Source organism: Camelina sativa, chromosome 6 (genome assembly GCF_030686135.1).
Source record: "Camelina sativa cultivar CO46 ecotype springtype chromosome 6, ASM3068613v1".
In the NCBI taxonomy this organism is placed as follows: Eukaryota; Viridiplantae; Streptophyta; class Magnoliopsida; order Brassicales; family Brassicaceae; genus Camelina; species Camelina sativa.
This window is the reverse complement of record NC_141885.1, coordinates 1,913,255-1,929,026: the sequence shown is the minus strand read 5'-3', so window position 1 is coordinate 1,929,026 and position 15,772 is coordinate 1,913,255. Positions and strand designations below refer to the sequence as shown.

The following is a 15,772-nucleotide window of genomic DNA, read 5'->3' as shown; positions in this document are numbered from 1 at the left end:
TTTAGGGGGGGTGTGTATTCAAACCATGATTTTAAAGAATTTGATGGGATTTAGGAAATTTAGAATTTTGATAGATTTTAGGGAAGTTCATATGATTTTCTGTAAAATTCTTTCAAATCTCACCTAAAACCATGAGGGGTGTATTCAACTTGACATTTTAACTGATTTGTGTAAAATTTACGAATTCTATGTTATTCAATCATGGATTTTAAAAAGTCTATTAAAATCTATTGTTATTAAACTCATGATTTAAAAATCTACTTTAAAATCCATTAAAATCCACTGTTATTAAACTGATGATTTAAAAATCTACTTTAAAATCCACTGTTATTCAAAACAGTTTTGTGGATTAGGATTTTAATAATTTTTAGGATTCTGGAGGATTCTGGAGGATTTGTTTAGTTAAAAATACAGAAATCCAAATCTCATGGTTTTAGGTGGGATTTGAAAGAATTTTACAGAAAATCATATGAACTTCCCTAAAATCTATCAAAATTCTAAATTTCCTAAATCCCATCAAATTCTCCAAAATCATGGTTTGAATACACCCCCTAGATTATTGTATTTTTAACTTAACAAATCATCCAAAATCCTTCAGAATCCTAAAAATTATTAAAATCCTAATCCACAAAACTGTTTTGAAAAACAGTGGATTTTAAAGTAGATTTTTAAATCATCAGTTCAATAACAGTAGATTTTAATGGATTTTAAAGTACATTTTTAAATCATCAGTTCAATAACAATGAATTTTAATAGACTTTTTAAAATTCATGATTGAATAACATAGAATTTGTAAATTTCACACAAATCACTTAAAATGTCAAGTTGAATACACCCCCCTTATTTTATAAAAAAAGCAAAGAATGTATGAGTATGTAAAAATCTATATTTTTAATGTAGTACCACATGTTTTGAATCAATTTTTTTGATGAAATCAAAATCAAATAAAAATGGAAAGGGAATCATTCTTCTACAAAGAATAAAAAGAAAAGCATGGGTGGATGAAAAAAGGGTCACCTGGACATTTTAGTTTCTCAAATAATATTCACTTAATTTGTACATGATATGTGCTAGATTTTTAGTAGGTATATCAAATTTAAATATTTAAAAATTCATCTTTTAAATATATTGGATTTAAAAAGCAAAATTGTGCATTACTTAAGAATCAACTCAGGAATGTCACCTATATAATATTTTTGGTTGGGATATATGTCATCACTTTGGCTAGATCATTCTTATTTTTGAGACATGTAAGTATATCAAGTATATGATAAAAGTTGTGGATTAATTATGTTCTAGATATGAAGATGAACAACTAATTGACATGAACCAAAATATATTGGATAATTCTCTATTTCTACACTATTATTTGAGCAATGTTGGAAAGATTATAACCAAAATTCATGTGTTATATTACATAAAATGTCACTAAAAATTTTAAAACCAAAATATATGCCTTAGATACAAGAAATTGATGGATATAACTAAAAATTCTTCCAAAACATATGTTTTCTTTTGTCCTTCGACCACTGTTAAAGGTATAGGAAGATGCTATTGGAATATTTCCAGGATTACACTATGTTGTTATTCACATCCTTAAATTAGCCAAATCATAAAGTTAGCCATAAAGTTAGCCAAATCTTAGTTAAGTCTATCGTTATTGAACTAATATATGCGGACACTTTTATTGGGCCAAATTGGGCCTTAGAAGCCCAAGGAGAGTTAAAAACCATATATAATCTAACCAATGGCATTAAATGTTTCAACGAAAAAGAAAGAAATAAATCTGTGAGGACGAAAACTCTCCTTCGTTCCGGCGAGTGATCGGCAAAGTCTTTCCGGCATCTATTGAAATTTTCACTTAACCGATTTGTAAGTTTCTTCAAGTTTCAATTTTACAAACTATTTTTTTCTGTGTACTCGGAAGTTTTTGACTCGTCTCGTCTCGTTCTTCGATTTCAATTTTGAAATCTCAGACACGTTTGCTGTGTACTCTGGTTCTTGTTTGGGTTTTGTAGGAAGATTATCGGATAAGAAAGCTTGAAACTTTGGTCTTGATATAGAAAAAGAATGGTGCAAAGTCAGTCGTTAAGCACATTAACACTCTGTGGAAGTGTAGAAGTTTCAAGTTCGTGGAGGAATCGTTTAAATTCAGGGAAAGCTTCAAGCTTGTTCGGTGATCGATGTGTTTCGTGTCAGTTTTTGCGTAAATCAAAGCCCTTTCGAAGCCATTGGAAGTCAATAAAGCAAAAGAATTTGTTGAGGGTTGAAGCTAGATGGCCGTTTCAAGGGAGTGGTGAACAAGGTTTAGACCCGAGCTCTGAGCGAAGCGAGAGTGCGAATGAAGATATTTTGATCTTTTTCTTTCAGCTGGATTTGGCTACTCGTGTACAGGTCAGCTGATTTATCGCTTTCAATATGATTGCTTACGGTTTTGAGGTGTTACAACATTAAGTAATCTTTGTATTTTGAATTGGCAGTATGCGTTGAATCTGGAACAGTACGACATTGCGCAACAACTAAGAGAGAAGCTAACTGAGGTATATGAAATGATATGTTATCATCTTTTAAGTGAGGATAAGTTTTGAACTTTTTGTGTTCTTGTATGTCGAAATTGCAACATATGGGTGAATAACATACGGTCAGTGGTTGATAGGTGGAAGAGGAAGCGATAAGGCTGCAAGAAGGAAAGAGAGGGTCATCATCAAAGAGTGAAGCTCAAGACAAGGGCATTAGCGTTATAAGGCTACGGTGAGCAGCTTTATTCGGTTTGTAAGATACCTTCTGTGTGTTTGTGTGTGTATGTGTAAACATCTGAGTATGTCATCTTCATTGTTTATTTGATATAATTGCAGTGCAGATCTCCAGAATGCCATTGACAGCGAGGATTATGGTTTGGCAGCTAAGTTACGAGATGAAATCTCAAAGCTTGAGGCTGAATCATTAGCTGTGTCTGCAAAAGCCTTGGCGTTTGAGAAAGCCGAGTATGCATTTCGTTTGGGACAGAAACTTAGACACAAAACTTTTGGTATATCATCATCATACGTATTATCTATGCTTGTCTCACTTTGGTTTTACATTCATATTGGAGAACTTAAATAAATTTCTTTTCATTTGGCTTTAGGTTACCGGGCTGTAGTTTGTGGTATGGATCCAATTTGCTGTGAATCAAGCTCCTGGGTGGAAGCTGCAGAGGTTGAAAAGTTGCCTCGTGGATCCAATCAGCCATTTTATCAGGTTCTGGTTACAAATGTTCATAAAGACTTGCATTGAAGGATATAGAAGCTGAAACTATTCTAACACATATGAACAAGACTCTTCTATTTCACATCTACAGAAAAACATGAATACATCTAAATGTCTTGCTTGTGTCTAGCAGGTTCTAGTCGATGTTCGCACGCACCCAGATCTACTAGTGGCATACGGTAAGTTCTGAGTTTTCAAGTCCAATATTTCAACTGTTTATGTACCTCTTGTATCTCAGTTTGTCTGCCATGAAATTCTGCTATTACTTGACAATAGATCTTATATCGCAGTTGCTGAAGACAATCTGTTAGCTCCAGAAAAACCCGACAAGGTGAGTAGTAGACTCAGTGTAGACAATTGAATCCCATTGCAACTGTTTGACTCTTGTTTGCGTGTGGTTTCTACAGGAAAGGTTTGATCATCCTTACATTTCTTTTCTCTACTATGGAGCCGACACAGCTGGAGATTTCATCCCTGTCAAACAATTGCGTGAGAAGTACAACAGACCCCGGCATGAAGTTCCTTTTGATTCACAAGAAGAGTAGGATGAAAGCGGCATGTAACCTAAGATTCCAACCGTAGACTCGAGCACAAACCACAACAAAACAAGAACTCTAGCATAGGTCAAAGCGTTTGGCCACCAATTCAGAGATGTTCTGTTGGTTATATATAACCATGTAGATGTAGTTAGCACTTAGCACGACTGTTCTTGCTATATACACTGAAACATATCAACTTTATTCAAGAATGCTTTTGTGTATAAATGCTCCTCTCTTCATCCTACTGATTTTATCCAGATTAGCGAAGACAACTATCCAACTGCTAAGAACTCAGATTCCATCGTGCTATGGCCTGGAATCTTGCTCAAACCTCTTTGCTTCATCAGATTTCTCACTTCTTTAGCCTGACTCCATTGTCCATCCGATGCATACAAATTAGATACGAGAACATAATAAGAGGCATCATCAGGATGTAACTCAAGCATCTTCTTAATCACAATCTCCCCAAGATCAAATCTTGAATGCATTCCACATCCATGGAGAAATGCTCCGTAACATCTCACGTCTGGTTGAATCGGCATCTTCTCGATGATGTCTAAGGCTTGCTCAAGTTCACCTGCTCGGGCTAGCATATCGATCATACATGTGTAATGTTTTGTGGAAGGCGTGAAGTTATAATCTTTGTACATTGAGTTAAAGTACCTCTTCCCTTCATTAATCATCCCTGTGTGACTACAAGCCGATAAAATCGATGTGAAGGTTGATTCGTTTGGCTTTTGTTGCTTTTTCAGCATCTCCTCGAATAGCGCAAGGGACCCTTTTGTATCCCCTTGCTTTCCATAGCCTCCGATCATAGCACTCCATGTGATTGTGTTTTTCTCCTCTATAGTATCGAAAATGAGACGGGCAGATTTGGCATCCCCACATTTGGCATAGAAGTCAAGGAGTGCAGTACCAACATGAACACTGGATGATGCCAAGAAACCCAATTTCATGGAATAAGCATGAAGCGAGGAACCTACGGCTCGAGACCCAAGGGAAGCACAGGCTGAGAAGAGACTTGCAACTGTTACACCATTAGGCGTCACGGATTCTGTATTCATGCGATGGAAAAGAAACAAAGCTTCATGGATAGAGCCGTTTTGTGAAAACCCAGAAATTATAGAATTCCAAGCAACTATATCTTTCTCCGACTCCATTTCAAACACATACTTAGCATCTCTATTCTGGTAACACTTGGCGTACATGTGAACCAGAGCATTTGCAACATTTGTATCCCAAAGACCAACTTTATTGGATAAGCCATGCACTGATCTTCCCAGTTCAAGATTCCCAATAAGACCGCAACCTGATAAGACACTTGCAATGGTAACACAATTAGGCTTGATTCCAACCCCCTTCATTTTCTGAAACAAGCTCAGTGCCTCGTGGGCATCATTGTTGTGTGTGTATCCCACAATCATAGCTGTCCACATGACAAGATCCACATGAGCATGCTCATCAAACACCCTACGTGCATTGCTTATGTCACCACACTTGACATACATATCAAGAAGAGATGTCACCAAGCATGAGCTGAGCTCTATACCACTCTTAATCAAACAACCATGAAACCACTTTCCTTGATGTAAAGCAGTAAGCTTTGTGCACGCCATCAGTAGAGTACCGTAAGTATATTCATTACCCAAAACAGAGTTTTCCCTCATCCGATTAAACAAAACAAACGCTTCTTCATGCAAGTCGTTCTTAACATACCCAGCAATCATCGAAGTCCAACAAACCACATTTCTCAAAGTAATACCTTCAAACACTTTATAAGCACTCTTGCTTTCTCCACACTTAGCATACATATCTAAAAGACCTGTCAACACAACATTATCAAAACTTGGCACCTTAACGATCTGGCAATGTATCTTCTTCCCATTGTCTAAATCTTGCAGCTCAGTACAAGCTTTCAAAGCTTTCGAGAGAACAATGTTATCAAATCTAAATCCGTGCTTCATCAATAAATCATAACACTTTATGACTTCTAGACTCTCGTTGTTCAAGTAATAGCATCTGAGCATGACTTTCCATAAATAAAAATCTGGGTCAGGAATTTGATCGAACACCAAGCGTGCATCTTTAGTATACCCAAAAGAACCATACAGACTAACGAGCTTGGTGGCGATCAAGATATCACCAATGAGTCCATTCCCCGTGAAATTTCCGTGAGCTTGCCTTAGAGAATCAATGTTGGTGCACTTACTTAGAAGGAGAAAACACGGGCTCGGAGCGGCGTAATGCGTAGAAGAAGACTCATCATTGTCTTCAGGCAATATCAATCCCTTGATTGTTGCAAATGAGACGAATCTCTGTTGAAATAAGAATCTTCTAATCGGAGAAACCCTCTCTGGTAGGAGATAGATTGAGCGTAGCATTGATGATCTTCGCCGGTAAGTTGTGACCGGCGGTGATGCTCTTCCCGCCAATATATTTGGTCTTTTAAAAAGGGTTAGGTTAGCCCATTGGGCTTGGAGACAATGAGCCCATGACTATTTATTTACTTTCTACAACGATTATTTGTAAGAAAAAAGATGGCTCGAAAGTATAATAGAATACTATTGTATCCTCAACTAAATGAAATATATGTATTACATGGCCATATGCATAAACTATATGACGTTATGTGGTCAACACCATAGATATACAATCCGGTACACCGGTCGATTGACTCCGGCGAATACCGACGTTGACTCCAGCGTTGACTAAAAAAATTGTATTCTAAATTTTTTTAAAAAATTTATATTAAATCAATAATAGTTTTTCATGATTAAAAACATATTCAATTCAATATTAATATTTTTATATATCTCTAATGTATTCATTCTTATAATTAGTTAATTTTTATTTTTAAAACATAAACTAATAGTTAAATAAAAATCATTGATAATTATTTTCAAGATGTAATATAAAGGTATATGCAAAAATATTCTTATTTTATACCCTTTTGCAAACATACCCTCTATATTGTTTAGCTAAAATAATTTTTTTGTATGTTTATCTTTTATATATTAGAAGTAAATATTGTGAATTTATTTTGTTGTTGTATACATGTTATTAAGAGTATGCAAATTTTATAGTAAAAGTATCTAAAATTTTATACAACATTTACTATGCAAACTATAAAGTAAAGAGTCATATACTCAATCTTTTGCATATTATTTTTATAATGAAAGTAGTTGAATTTGATTTTATGATTTTGTAGCATTTAAATAATCTTATTATCAAAGATTTATAATTAATCATTATTTTAGCTTTAAAAATAAAAATTAACTAATTATAAGAATGAATAAGTTAGAGATATATAAAAATATTTAGATATTGAACTGAATATATTTTTTAATCATGAAAAACAAAAATGTTTACATATAATATTTCTTATTTTTGATTTTTAATAGAAAAAAAAATTAATACATTTTTTTGGTCAACACCGAAGTCAACGTCGGTCTTCGTCGGAGTCAACGTCGGTCTTTGCCGGAGTCAGTCGACCAGTGTACCGGATTGTATGTTTATGGTGTTGACCACATAACGTCATATAGTTCATGCATGTGGCCATGTAATACATATACTTCGTATAGTTGAGAATACAATAGTATACTTGGTATATGTGACCATGTATTCTTCTATACTTCGTGTAGTTAACCATCTTTTTTCCTTATTTCTAACATAATGCGATGTGGGACAAAAGGACGAAGTCACGAAACAACAGGTTTTCACTGCATACGAGTGAGAGTGGATCTTAGACAAGAAGATCTCACCAATTTAACATATTGCTAAAATCTTAAACACTTTGATTGGTGGGATACGCCAAGCCATTACAATAGTGCATGAGGTGTATCTGTACACTTAAAAAATATATACGAATACAAAGATTTATATAATATATTTTAAAATTATTAAACAAAATTTATATTAAATTGTAAAGAATTTCAAAAGTTTTCTAAAAAAAATTTATATTAACAATTATTTGAAAAATAAAAAAAAATGGAAAAATGGGAGTGACTATACAATTGCATGACATGTAATTAAGTAGAGTCCTAAATGGCAAAAACAATGCTGTGGAAATAGTTAAACAGTGGTGAATGTGTTTTTTTCAATTGTAAATAGTGATTGTATATTTTTTCTAATTATGTTTGAAAAATCTATCATTTAGCCAAATATTTTATAAAACTAACTGTTACAAAGATGGTTTGCATGAAGAAGAGAGACAAGACATCATGCATGAAAGAGAGAGAAAAAACAATCATAATTGCTTCATTCCAATAGAAATAAAATCATCTGATAAGAAAATATATTTAATTATATAAAAACTCATATGTCTATTTAACAATTTAAAGTATATAATTTAAAACATGTCAAAAAAAACAAAAAGTTTTATGGTATAGCAAAAAAAAAAGTAAATTAATAGATGTAAACACATACTCTCTAATTGAGATCTATTATTAAGTAAATGTTCTATTATAGTATTTTCCCACGCATCAGCATTTCTACTTCAATATAGTATTATTTCTATATTAATTATACTGTCTTTGTCATAACATAAAAAAAGGCAGTACAAAATATTTTGTAAAAGACAAAAGTCTTCTTGATATAAAAAGTATATATATACTGAATCACTGATTTTTCTTTTTTTTTGCATTCTATCTTCTTCTGATCTTTTTTCTTTCTTTCTTTCTTTTATCTTCCATTGAAGGATTCTTGAAGCTCTAAAGGTCAATATATATTAATTGATTGTTATATATATAACCATGGTTAAGAAGACCACGTCGAAGAGTTATTCGATGGCAGCAGTTGCGTTGGTGATCGTTGTGGTTATGTATGTTGCTTTGTCCTCCGTCTTTGATCATCAACTGTTTCGTTCGTCAAGTTTATCTCAAGGTATGTAAATATATATCAAATTACTTTTTTGATTTAAGCAAATAAAAATCTTAAACATCTTCTTCCACTACAAAAAAAAAAAAAGGTTGTTTTTCTTTTGTCATCTGATAAAAACCAAAACTAGTTTGGGACAAGAACAAAAACAAAATATGAACAAGCACCAACAAAATTATTCCTCAGCCAAAAACAAAGGTTATTTTACGGGATTTTTCTTTAGAGGCTGTGATAAAACACTTTTTGACAATTTAATCAATAACTCGCACATACTTTATACTGGATTTTAAATCTAACGAAACAACACTAAGACCTTGATTGGTATTGTATATAAGTGAGCATATAGGTTTTAGAAACCCAATCACGTTTTGTTTAAAAAGCATCTGAAAGAGCAAAAAGGAGTATAAAAGGCTTTTAAATGCTTCATAGCTCAATGCTCCTAAACAAAGCATTTCCCAAGCATAATGATTTTAAAGTTATTAAAATACAATTTTACCTTTATTAATCACCAATAGTTTACTATAAATTCTCAATAATTTTTTTGACCTAACCTTAAAGAAAAACCTACATTAGAAAAAACCTATATTTTTCATTTATTTTAATATTTGTAAGTTATTATTTCAGTTGATATTATGTTTATAAAATGTTTCAATTTATTTATAGTAAATGCTATATTTATATATTTAACAATGTCTAATTTTTTAATTTTATGTCTAAATGGTAACAGCTGTACCAATCACATATCACTATGTTAATACTATATAATAACATATAGCTTATGCAGCATACTGCTCTACTAGAAGTTGTAAAGCATAATTCTGACTTTTATTAAGTTCCGGTCAAAAGAAGCAACTAAAAAGTAATATGATTTTTTAGTCGAATAAAATGTTTGTTTTCTTGTTTGTTAAAAGAATCATTTTTTCTTTCTTTTTCTCTATGAGATGATTTTTTTTTTTTTTTGGTCATTGTTTTGATGAGTTAAAAAATGATTCTTTTAACAAACAATATGATCTCTAGTTAATACGCAGTGATCTACAAAATAAAATATAGAAGAATCACATAGAGATCTACAAACTTGTTAGGTATAAATTAATGGGAATTAAATTTCCTGCCAGCCTCGGACATGTGAAGTGTTTATGGGATATTTTGTTGTTGAATATGAGTAGTTTTTTGGTTGATAAAAACAACTGGTTACATTTTATTCAATCCATAATGCAAATCCAAATTGATATTTTCTTATATATTTATCGGTATTATAGTGACATGTTATCCTTCCAATTTGCACTACTACATATTTATCTTCTCTCTTGTTACTAGTTTACCAGAAATGGTAACACATCTCTTCTCACTTTTTCTTCGTCCATTTGTCATAATTTTCACGGTTGACAAATATAAAACAAAGTACAATTTTAGCATACTACAAATGTCCATTCTTAATCCTTTTAACAAAAAATAAGATAAGTTTCCTTTGTAGGTACAATACAACAAACATGGGAATCCACAAGAATCAAGCAAACCCCACAAGAGATGACTTCAGCAACAACAATCATATGTGACCGATCCCACACTAGTTACGATCTCTGCTCAATCAACGGCTCATGTAGTCTCGACCCCAAGACCGGAACGTTAACTCTCCTCATAGACTCAATATTCGCCACATCAACACAACCACTTGTCCAAAAGATCAGGCCATACCCAAGAAAAGCTGAAAAATGGATCATGCGTAGGATCAGAGAGCTAACACTCACTTCATCACGCACAATGGACCTTACCCGATCATGTGACATAACAAATGATTCACCGGCGATTGTGTTCAGTGCTGGAGGTTACACCGGAAACATTTATCACGATTTCATCGACGGTTTCATCCCGCTTTTCATCACGGCCAATACGGTATACCCTGGCCGCGATTTCGTCGTCGTGGTAGTGAATCCGAAGGAATGGTGGATGTCGAGGTACATCGATATTCTAGGTGCGTTTACCAAACACAAAACCATATTACTAGACAAAGAAAACGTTGCTACTACACATTGCTTCACTTCAGCCACTGTAGGCCTAATTTCACATGGGCCTATGACAGTAGACCCGACCCGAATACCCAACTCCAAATCGTTAGTGGATTTCCATAATCTCCTAGACAAAGCCTTGAACCCAAACCTATCTATTCTCAAAACTTCCAAGCCTCGTCTAATATTGGTCAGTAGATATGGCAACGTTGGTCGAGTGATATTAAACGAGAGAGAGATCAAAGAGATGCTTGAAGAAGTCGGATTCGAGGTTATACTATTCAGACCATCGAAAACGACGAGTTTGCGAGAAGCTTATAAACTTATAAAGTCGAGCCACGGAATGGTTGGCGTACATGGCGCGGCATTAACCCATTTCTTGTTTCTTCGACCCGGTTCAGTATTTGTTCAAGTTATTCCAGTTGGCCTAGGTTGGGTGGCTAAAACATGCTTTGAATCACCGGCTAAGGCAATGAAGTTGGAGTATACGGAGTATGGGGTAAACGTGGGAGAGAGCAGTTTGATAGAGAAGTATAACAAAGGTGATTTGGTTTTGAAAGATCCGATTGCTTATAGAGGAAAGAATTGGAATGTGACTAAAATGAACGTTTATTTAAAAGAACAAGATGTTAGATTAGATGTGAATAGGTTTAGGAGACATATGAATGAAGCATACGAAAAAGCTAAACTTTTTATGGGCATAAACGGTTGATTGACGTTTATTTCCATCCTATAATGATTTGTGAATTTTTATTTTATTTGGGTATGATGTTAAATTATTAAGAAAATTTCACCAAACACTCCCAATAAAAATTTTCTCTCACAGTTTGACAAAGTGAAAGATAGCTTCCACATATTAGCCACCTCTTAAAAATAGACAACTATATCCTTGTAAGTTGTAACTAGCCAATTCTAGTTCTGTTTTGTAACCCAACTGATACACTTGTACAAAATATTCATCTAATAATCATCTGATGCACTGTTCAATTAATTTAAAAGGTAAAAAAAAAGAAGAGAAAAGGTAAAAAAGAAAAGAAAATATATTTATATTAATTTTATTTTATTTTTGTTAATCAAATAAATGTGAATAAAATTAGAGTGAGATGATTAGTTAATTAAATTTTGTCACACAAACATACTAACTCTTTAGTAAAACACATATACATATATCTCGTAATGATCAATATTTATTTATTATATCTTTTTATGTGAATTACAATAATAATAAAAAGTCCTCTAAGTTGGTTTATTTACAAACTGTAAAACTGCCATTTCAAGTTTTATAGATTATACATTATTTCAGACTAAACTTTATTAAAAAAATTCAAAGGATTCAGAAAACTTTCTTCATTATTGTTGTGTACGTAGATTATGATATCTTCGATGCAACGTTGATGTCTATATTTTGTCTCTGCTAAGCATGTATTTGTCATGCATTTAGTTAGGATAACTAGTTGTTTTGCATAAATTTCTAGTCTCTTTTGTACATTTTGCATATTTAGGTAGTTCTTGCATCATCTTTGCATACATCGTGCATTTTGGAGTATTTCAGGTGTTTAGGAGACGTCGGAGTCCCAACGTTCGAGTCACCCACTCGAGCCACCACTGGATCCGTTCGAGTCGACGTCGTTCGAGCCAAAACCATCGCTGTTTGAGTCACCTAGGTCGAGCTACGATGACATTGCATTCCACTCGACGCACACAGACTCGATCACACATGCCACGAAGAAAGACGTTTGGTCTCACACGCTTGAGGGAATTCCCAAAACCGACTCCTTACCTTGTCGTTTTAAGTTGTAGGGTTTTCCATGTTGGACTACTATATATACATTTTGTTAAGTCTTTGCCGAGACATGACATCTTTTATCTCGCTTTTTCTTAAGGTTTTACCTAGCCACCAAAAACGCACTCCGATCTTGTATTCCAGATAGCTTTGATTTTATTGAGTTTTTGCATTGGATTTCTTCTACAAAGTTGTTCTTCTCATTTCTATTAATCTTACTATGTTTTCTGGGTTTGCATTTTTGGTGATGATTTCCGGATCTGAGTAGTGCTATAGTTCTTGGGGATGGGATAGACTAGGTGGAAGATCATATGATGTAGAATGTTTAAGCTTTGATTTGTATGATTCCCTTCTGGACTAGTGTTAGAAATGCTAGTTTCTCTCTGATCAATTGGAACTAGGTTTGAGACATTTCCACAGCCAAAAGGTGTTTGATGAAATGTCTGACCAACTAGTGCCAGAGACTTACGTTCCTAGCCTAAGAGATTAGTTGTCTAGGATGTTTGTTGACGTGAATGAACTTGTTTGTCATGCCTGCTTAACCATGTTTCTCTAGCGAGAGCTGGGTATGGAAGTGGTTGAGTCTGAGTAGCTTTTGCCAAGAGATTGGATTAGCTAAGTTGTGATGTTCATTGTGTAGGGATAGATTGCTTGTGACATGTTAAACACTCTGTAGACTAGGATACTCCACATAAATTACTCCCATCCTTAAGACTTCTTTCTTTCTGATTTTTATTACATCATGAACTGTTTCTGATCTTGCTATCTAATTCTTGCTTAGACTCGTAATATAGTTTCATTCATTTTTGCTTCCTGTCATACATTCTCGTTTCTAGTCCCTTAGCTCATTTCCGTTTTGCATTTTCATCACTTTAGGTTGTTAGACAAAAATACTCTCTTTAAATTGGCTTGCCTTGTGAAATCTTGATTGCATCTTGAGTGACTAACATCATCCCATTTGGATTGACACCTTAAATACTATAACTACATAAGGTTAATTGAACCTGCTAGGATAGACACACAAAAACCCTAGTATCAATTTGGCGTCGTTTCCGGGGAACATATGAAGATTGGCGAGCTGGAAAATGGATCGGAGAAGGTGTTCGTTGGTGAGTTCGCTCGAGGCTCGCTGAAGCACGACCTTGCATGGGTCTGGTGTCCTCGGGGACAGACCTAGGGATGGCGGTAGTGGATGTCGAGCAGCTGAACTTCCTCATGAAGTTAGTGAAGGTCTTGGTGAAACTGCTGAGCGCCTTGTCTCTTGCCTTCCCCCATCGCTAAAGCTTGTTGAGGCGATCATGAGCTGCTCTGACCCCTTTGGCCATTTGTGGTTCTGAGTATTCCTCAAAGTGGAACTGCTCATGGCGGTAATCAAACGTACATTTATTTGTTTCACTGGTGTTGTGTACATATATTGGAAAAGAGAAATTTGGTACACCGAATTATTTGTGTCATTGTTGTTGTGGACGTACACTATAAGTAAATTTGATGTTATGTACATCTATTTATTTTATTATTGGTGTGTACGTATATTTTATTTTTTTTGATATACGTGATGTACGTACATCAGAAACTTAAAGTATTTATTAAATACTAAGTGATAATTGATGTACGTGATGTAAGTACATCGGTTACTCAAGGGGAAGAAATGTAACTAGATAAGGTTTGTTTCTTTGTTTAAAGGATATAATTATCCAAAAATTGGCAAGTAGCTAATATGTGAACCCTAAACGTAAAATGTAACCACTTTGCGACTAATCCAAATTACAAAAGCTTTAATCCTAGTGGCACAATAGTTACTAAAAACGAACTCCTTAGCGACGACATAACGAGTCTTAACTTAGTCGCAATAATAAAAGAGTAATTTGCGACTCAACTACCACTACAATAAAACAGACTTCACAACCCTTTTGGGACTAATAAGTTGTCCGTAATCAGTCGCTAAACCCATACACTCCCAAAACCGTCGCAAGGATACAACTGTTATATATAGTCACAAAATTGTCCTTATGTAGATTTCGTTGCGGTTTAGTCAAAAATGTACAACTACCAATTCTTGTCACATATTTAACTCTAAGGGGGGGGGGGGGGGGGGTGTATTGAAACAATGATTTTGGAGGATTTGATGGGATTTTGAAAATTTTGAATTTTGATAGATTTTAGGGGAGTTGATATGATTTATGGTAAAATTCTTTCAAATCCCACCTAAAACCATGAGATTTGTATTTCTGTATTTTTAACTAAATAAATCCTCCAAAATCCTCCAGAATCCCTAAAACTTATTAAAATCCAAATCCACAAACTGTTTTGAATAACAGTGGATTTCAAAGTAGTTTTTTAAATCATCAGTTGAATAACATTGGATTTCATGAGACTTTTTAAAATTCATGATTGAATAACATATGATTTGTAACTTTTACACAAATCACTTAAAATGTCAAGTTCAATACACCCCCCTAATATACGACTATATCATGGAGTCTGCAATCCGTCGCAAATCAGCAACCTTGTTGCGACCTACATATTTTGCGACCGTTTTTTTTTTGTGACCATCGGAAATAGTCGCGAAGTAGTCGCATAACCCTTATTTGCTACTAATGAGCGACTATTATAGGAGTCGCAAATGGCCTGTTCTATGGTAGTGACATAATTTGTTTCCTTAATTTGTTTTGTTTTTTAATTTAATTTTGATTTATTTTTAATGAAATATTAGATAGAAGATTTTGATTGGTTGATAGGGGAGGAGGTGAATACAAGCGTACCTAAGTATTTTTCTATAAACATTACCTGAACAAAACAATACAGGATAGTCATAAAAACAAAACATATAATAAATTATCCTATCTAAATTACATGAATCTAAGAAAAAATTCGAATCAAATCCGACTCAAATCTTGAATGCCCATCCCTAGGTAAACTAGGATAAAAAATAAATTCGCTTCTAAATTGTACCTAAATTTTTTGGATTTTTGGATTGTATTTTTATAAAGATACATTGGTGCAAACATATTTTAAAAGGTAAATATACAAATTACTTAACTATTTACGTACACGCAAACACAAAAATTATTACCGTATACATACACATGAGTAAATGATAAATATTAATTTTGAATAATATTAAAAAACAAGTTAGAACATAAATTATAATTCAATGTAAAAAACAAATTAGAAAATAGATCTTAAAAGATAGAAAATGGATCTTAAAAAATAGAAAAATGATTTATAATTATAATTACAAAAATAAAAAATAGTCATCAAATTGAATAAAGAGAGAAAAATGAAAAAAAAAAATAAGGAAGAATAATAGTAAACTAATCTTA

General features: G+C 33.6%; 3 protein-coding genes across 5 annotated transcripts; 2 read left to right on the top strand and 1 right to left on the bottom strand.

The window, feature by feature from the left end:
- The first annotated feature begins 435 nt into the window (after positions 1-435).
- Positions 436-4,010, top strand: LOC104790105 (clp protease adapter protein ClpF, chloroplastic). Of its 2 annotated transcripts, none has more exons than XM_010515806.3 (9): positions 436-1,872; positions 2,019-2,394; positions 2,481-2,540; positions 2,657-2,751; positions 2,856-3,028; positions 3,125-3,237; positions 3,380-3,425; positions 3,537-3,577; positions 3,654-4,010. In XM_010515806.3, exons 2-9 carry the CDS (start codon positions 2,071-2,073, stop codon positions 3,789-3,791), a joined length of 990 nt encoding a protein of 329 aa, XP_010514108.1. In that variant the 5' UTR covers positions 436-1,872; positions 2,019-2,070; the 3' UTR covers positions 3,792-4,010. The 2 variants fall into 2 exon arrangements, with proteins under 2 accessions (XP_010514108.1, XP_087311841.1); XM_087455715.1 differs by having other exon boundaries at positions 1,739-1,872; positions 1,977-2,394.
- LOC104790104 (pentatricopeptide repeat-containing protein At2g03380, mitochondrial) lies at positions 3,213-6,249 on the bottom strand. The gene has a single exon (XM_010515805.3). The coding sequence runs from the start codon at positions 6,164-6,166 to the stop codon at positions 4,058-4,060; it is 2,109 nt and encodes a 702-aa protein (XP_010514107.2). The 5' UTR covers positions 6,167-6,249; the 3' UTR covers positions 3,213-4,057.
- Positions 6,250-8,375: 2,126 nt separating this feature from the next.
- On the top strand, positions 8,376-11,424 carry LOC104790103 (xylan glycosyltransferase MUCI21-like). Of its 2 annotated transcripts, none has more exons than XM_010515803.3 (2): positions 8,376-8,666; positions 10,135-11,424. In XM_010515803.3, exons 1-2 carry the CDS (start codon positions 8,537-8,539, stop codon positions 11,376-11,378), a joined length of 1,374 nt encoding a protein of 457 aa, XP_010514105.1. In that variant the 5' UTR covers positions 8,376-8,536; the 3' UTR covers positions 11,379-11,424. The 2 variants fall into 2 exon arrangements, with proteins under 2 accessions (XP_010514105.1, XP_010514103.1); XM_010515801.3 differs by having other exon boundaries at positions 8,428-8,666; positions 10,123-11,424.
- The last annotated feature ends 4,348 nt before the right edge of the window (positions 11,425-15,772 follow it).

What these genes read in the sequence shown, in the direction of transcription:
- LOC104790104 (XM_010515805.3), bottom strand. Translation starts at nt 6,166, where the DNA reads ATGCTACGCTCAATCTATCTCCTACCAGAGAGGGTTTCTCCGATTAGA.
- LOC104790105 (XM_010515806.3), top strand. Translation starts at nt 2,071, where the DNA reads ATGGTGCAAAGTCAGTCGTTAAGCACATTAACACTCTGTGGAAGTGTA. An exon ending in CCAATCAGCCATTTTATCAG is followed by an intron (nt 3,238 to 3,379) that starts GTTCTGGTTACA and finishes TGTGTCTAGCAG; the next exon opens with GTTCTAGTCGATGTTCGCAC. An exon ending in CTCCAGAAAAACCCGACAAG is followed by an intron (nt 3,578 to 3,653) that starts GTGAGTAGTAGA and finishes TGGTTTCTACAG; the next exon opens with GAAAGGTTTGATCATCCTTA.
- LOC104790103 (XM_010515801.3), top strand. Translation starts at nt 8,537, where the DNA reads ATGGTTAAGAAGACCACGTCGAAGAGTTATTCGATGGCAGCAGTTGCG. An exon ending in TTCGTCAAGTTTATCTCAAG is followed by an intron (nt 8,667 to 10,122) that starts GTATGTAAATAT and finishes AAATAAGATAAG; the next exon opens with TTTCCTTTGTAGGTACAATA.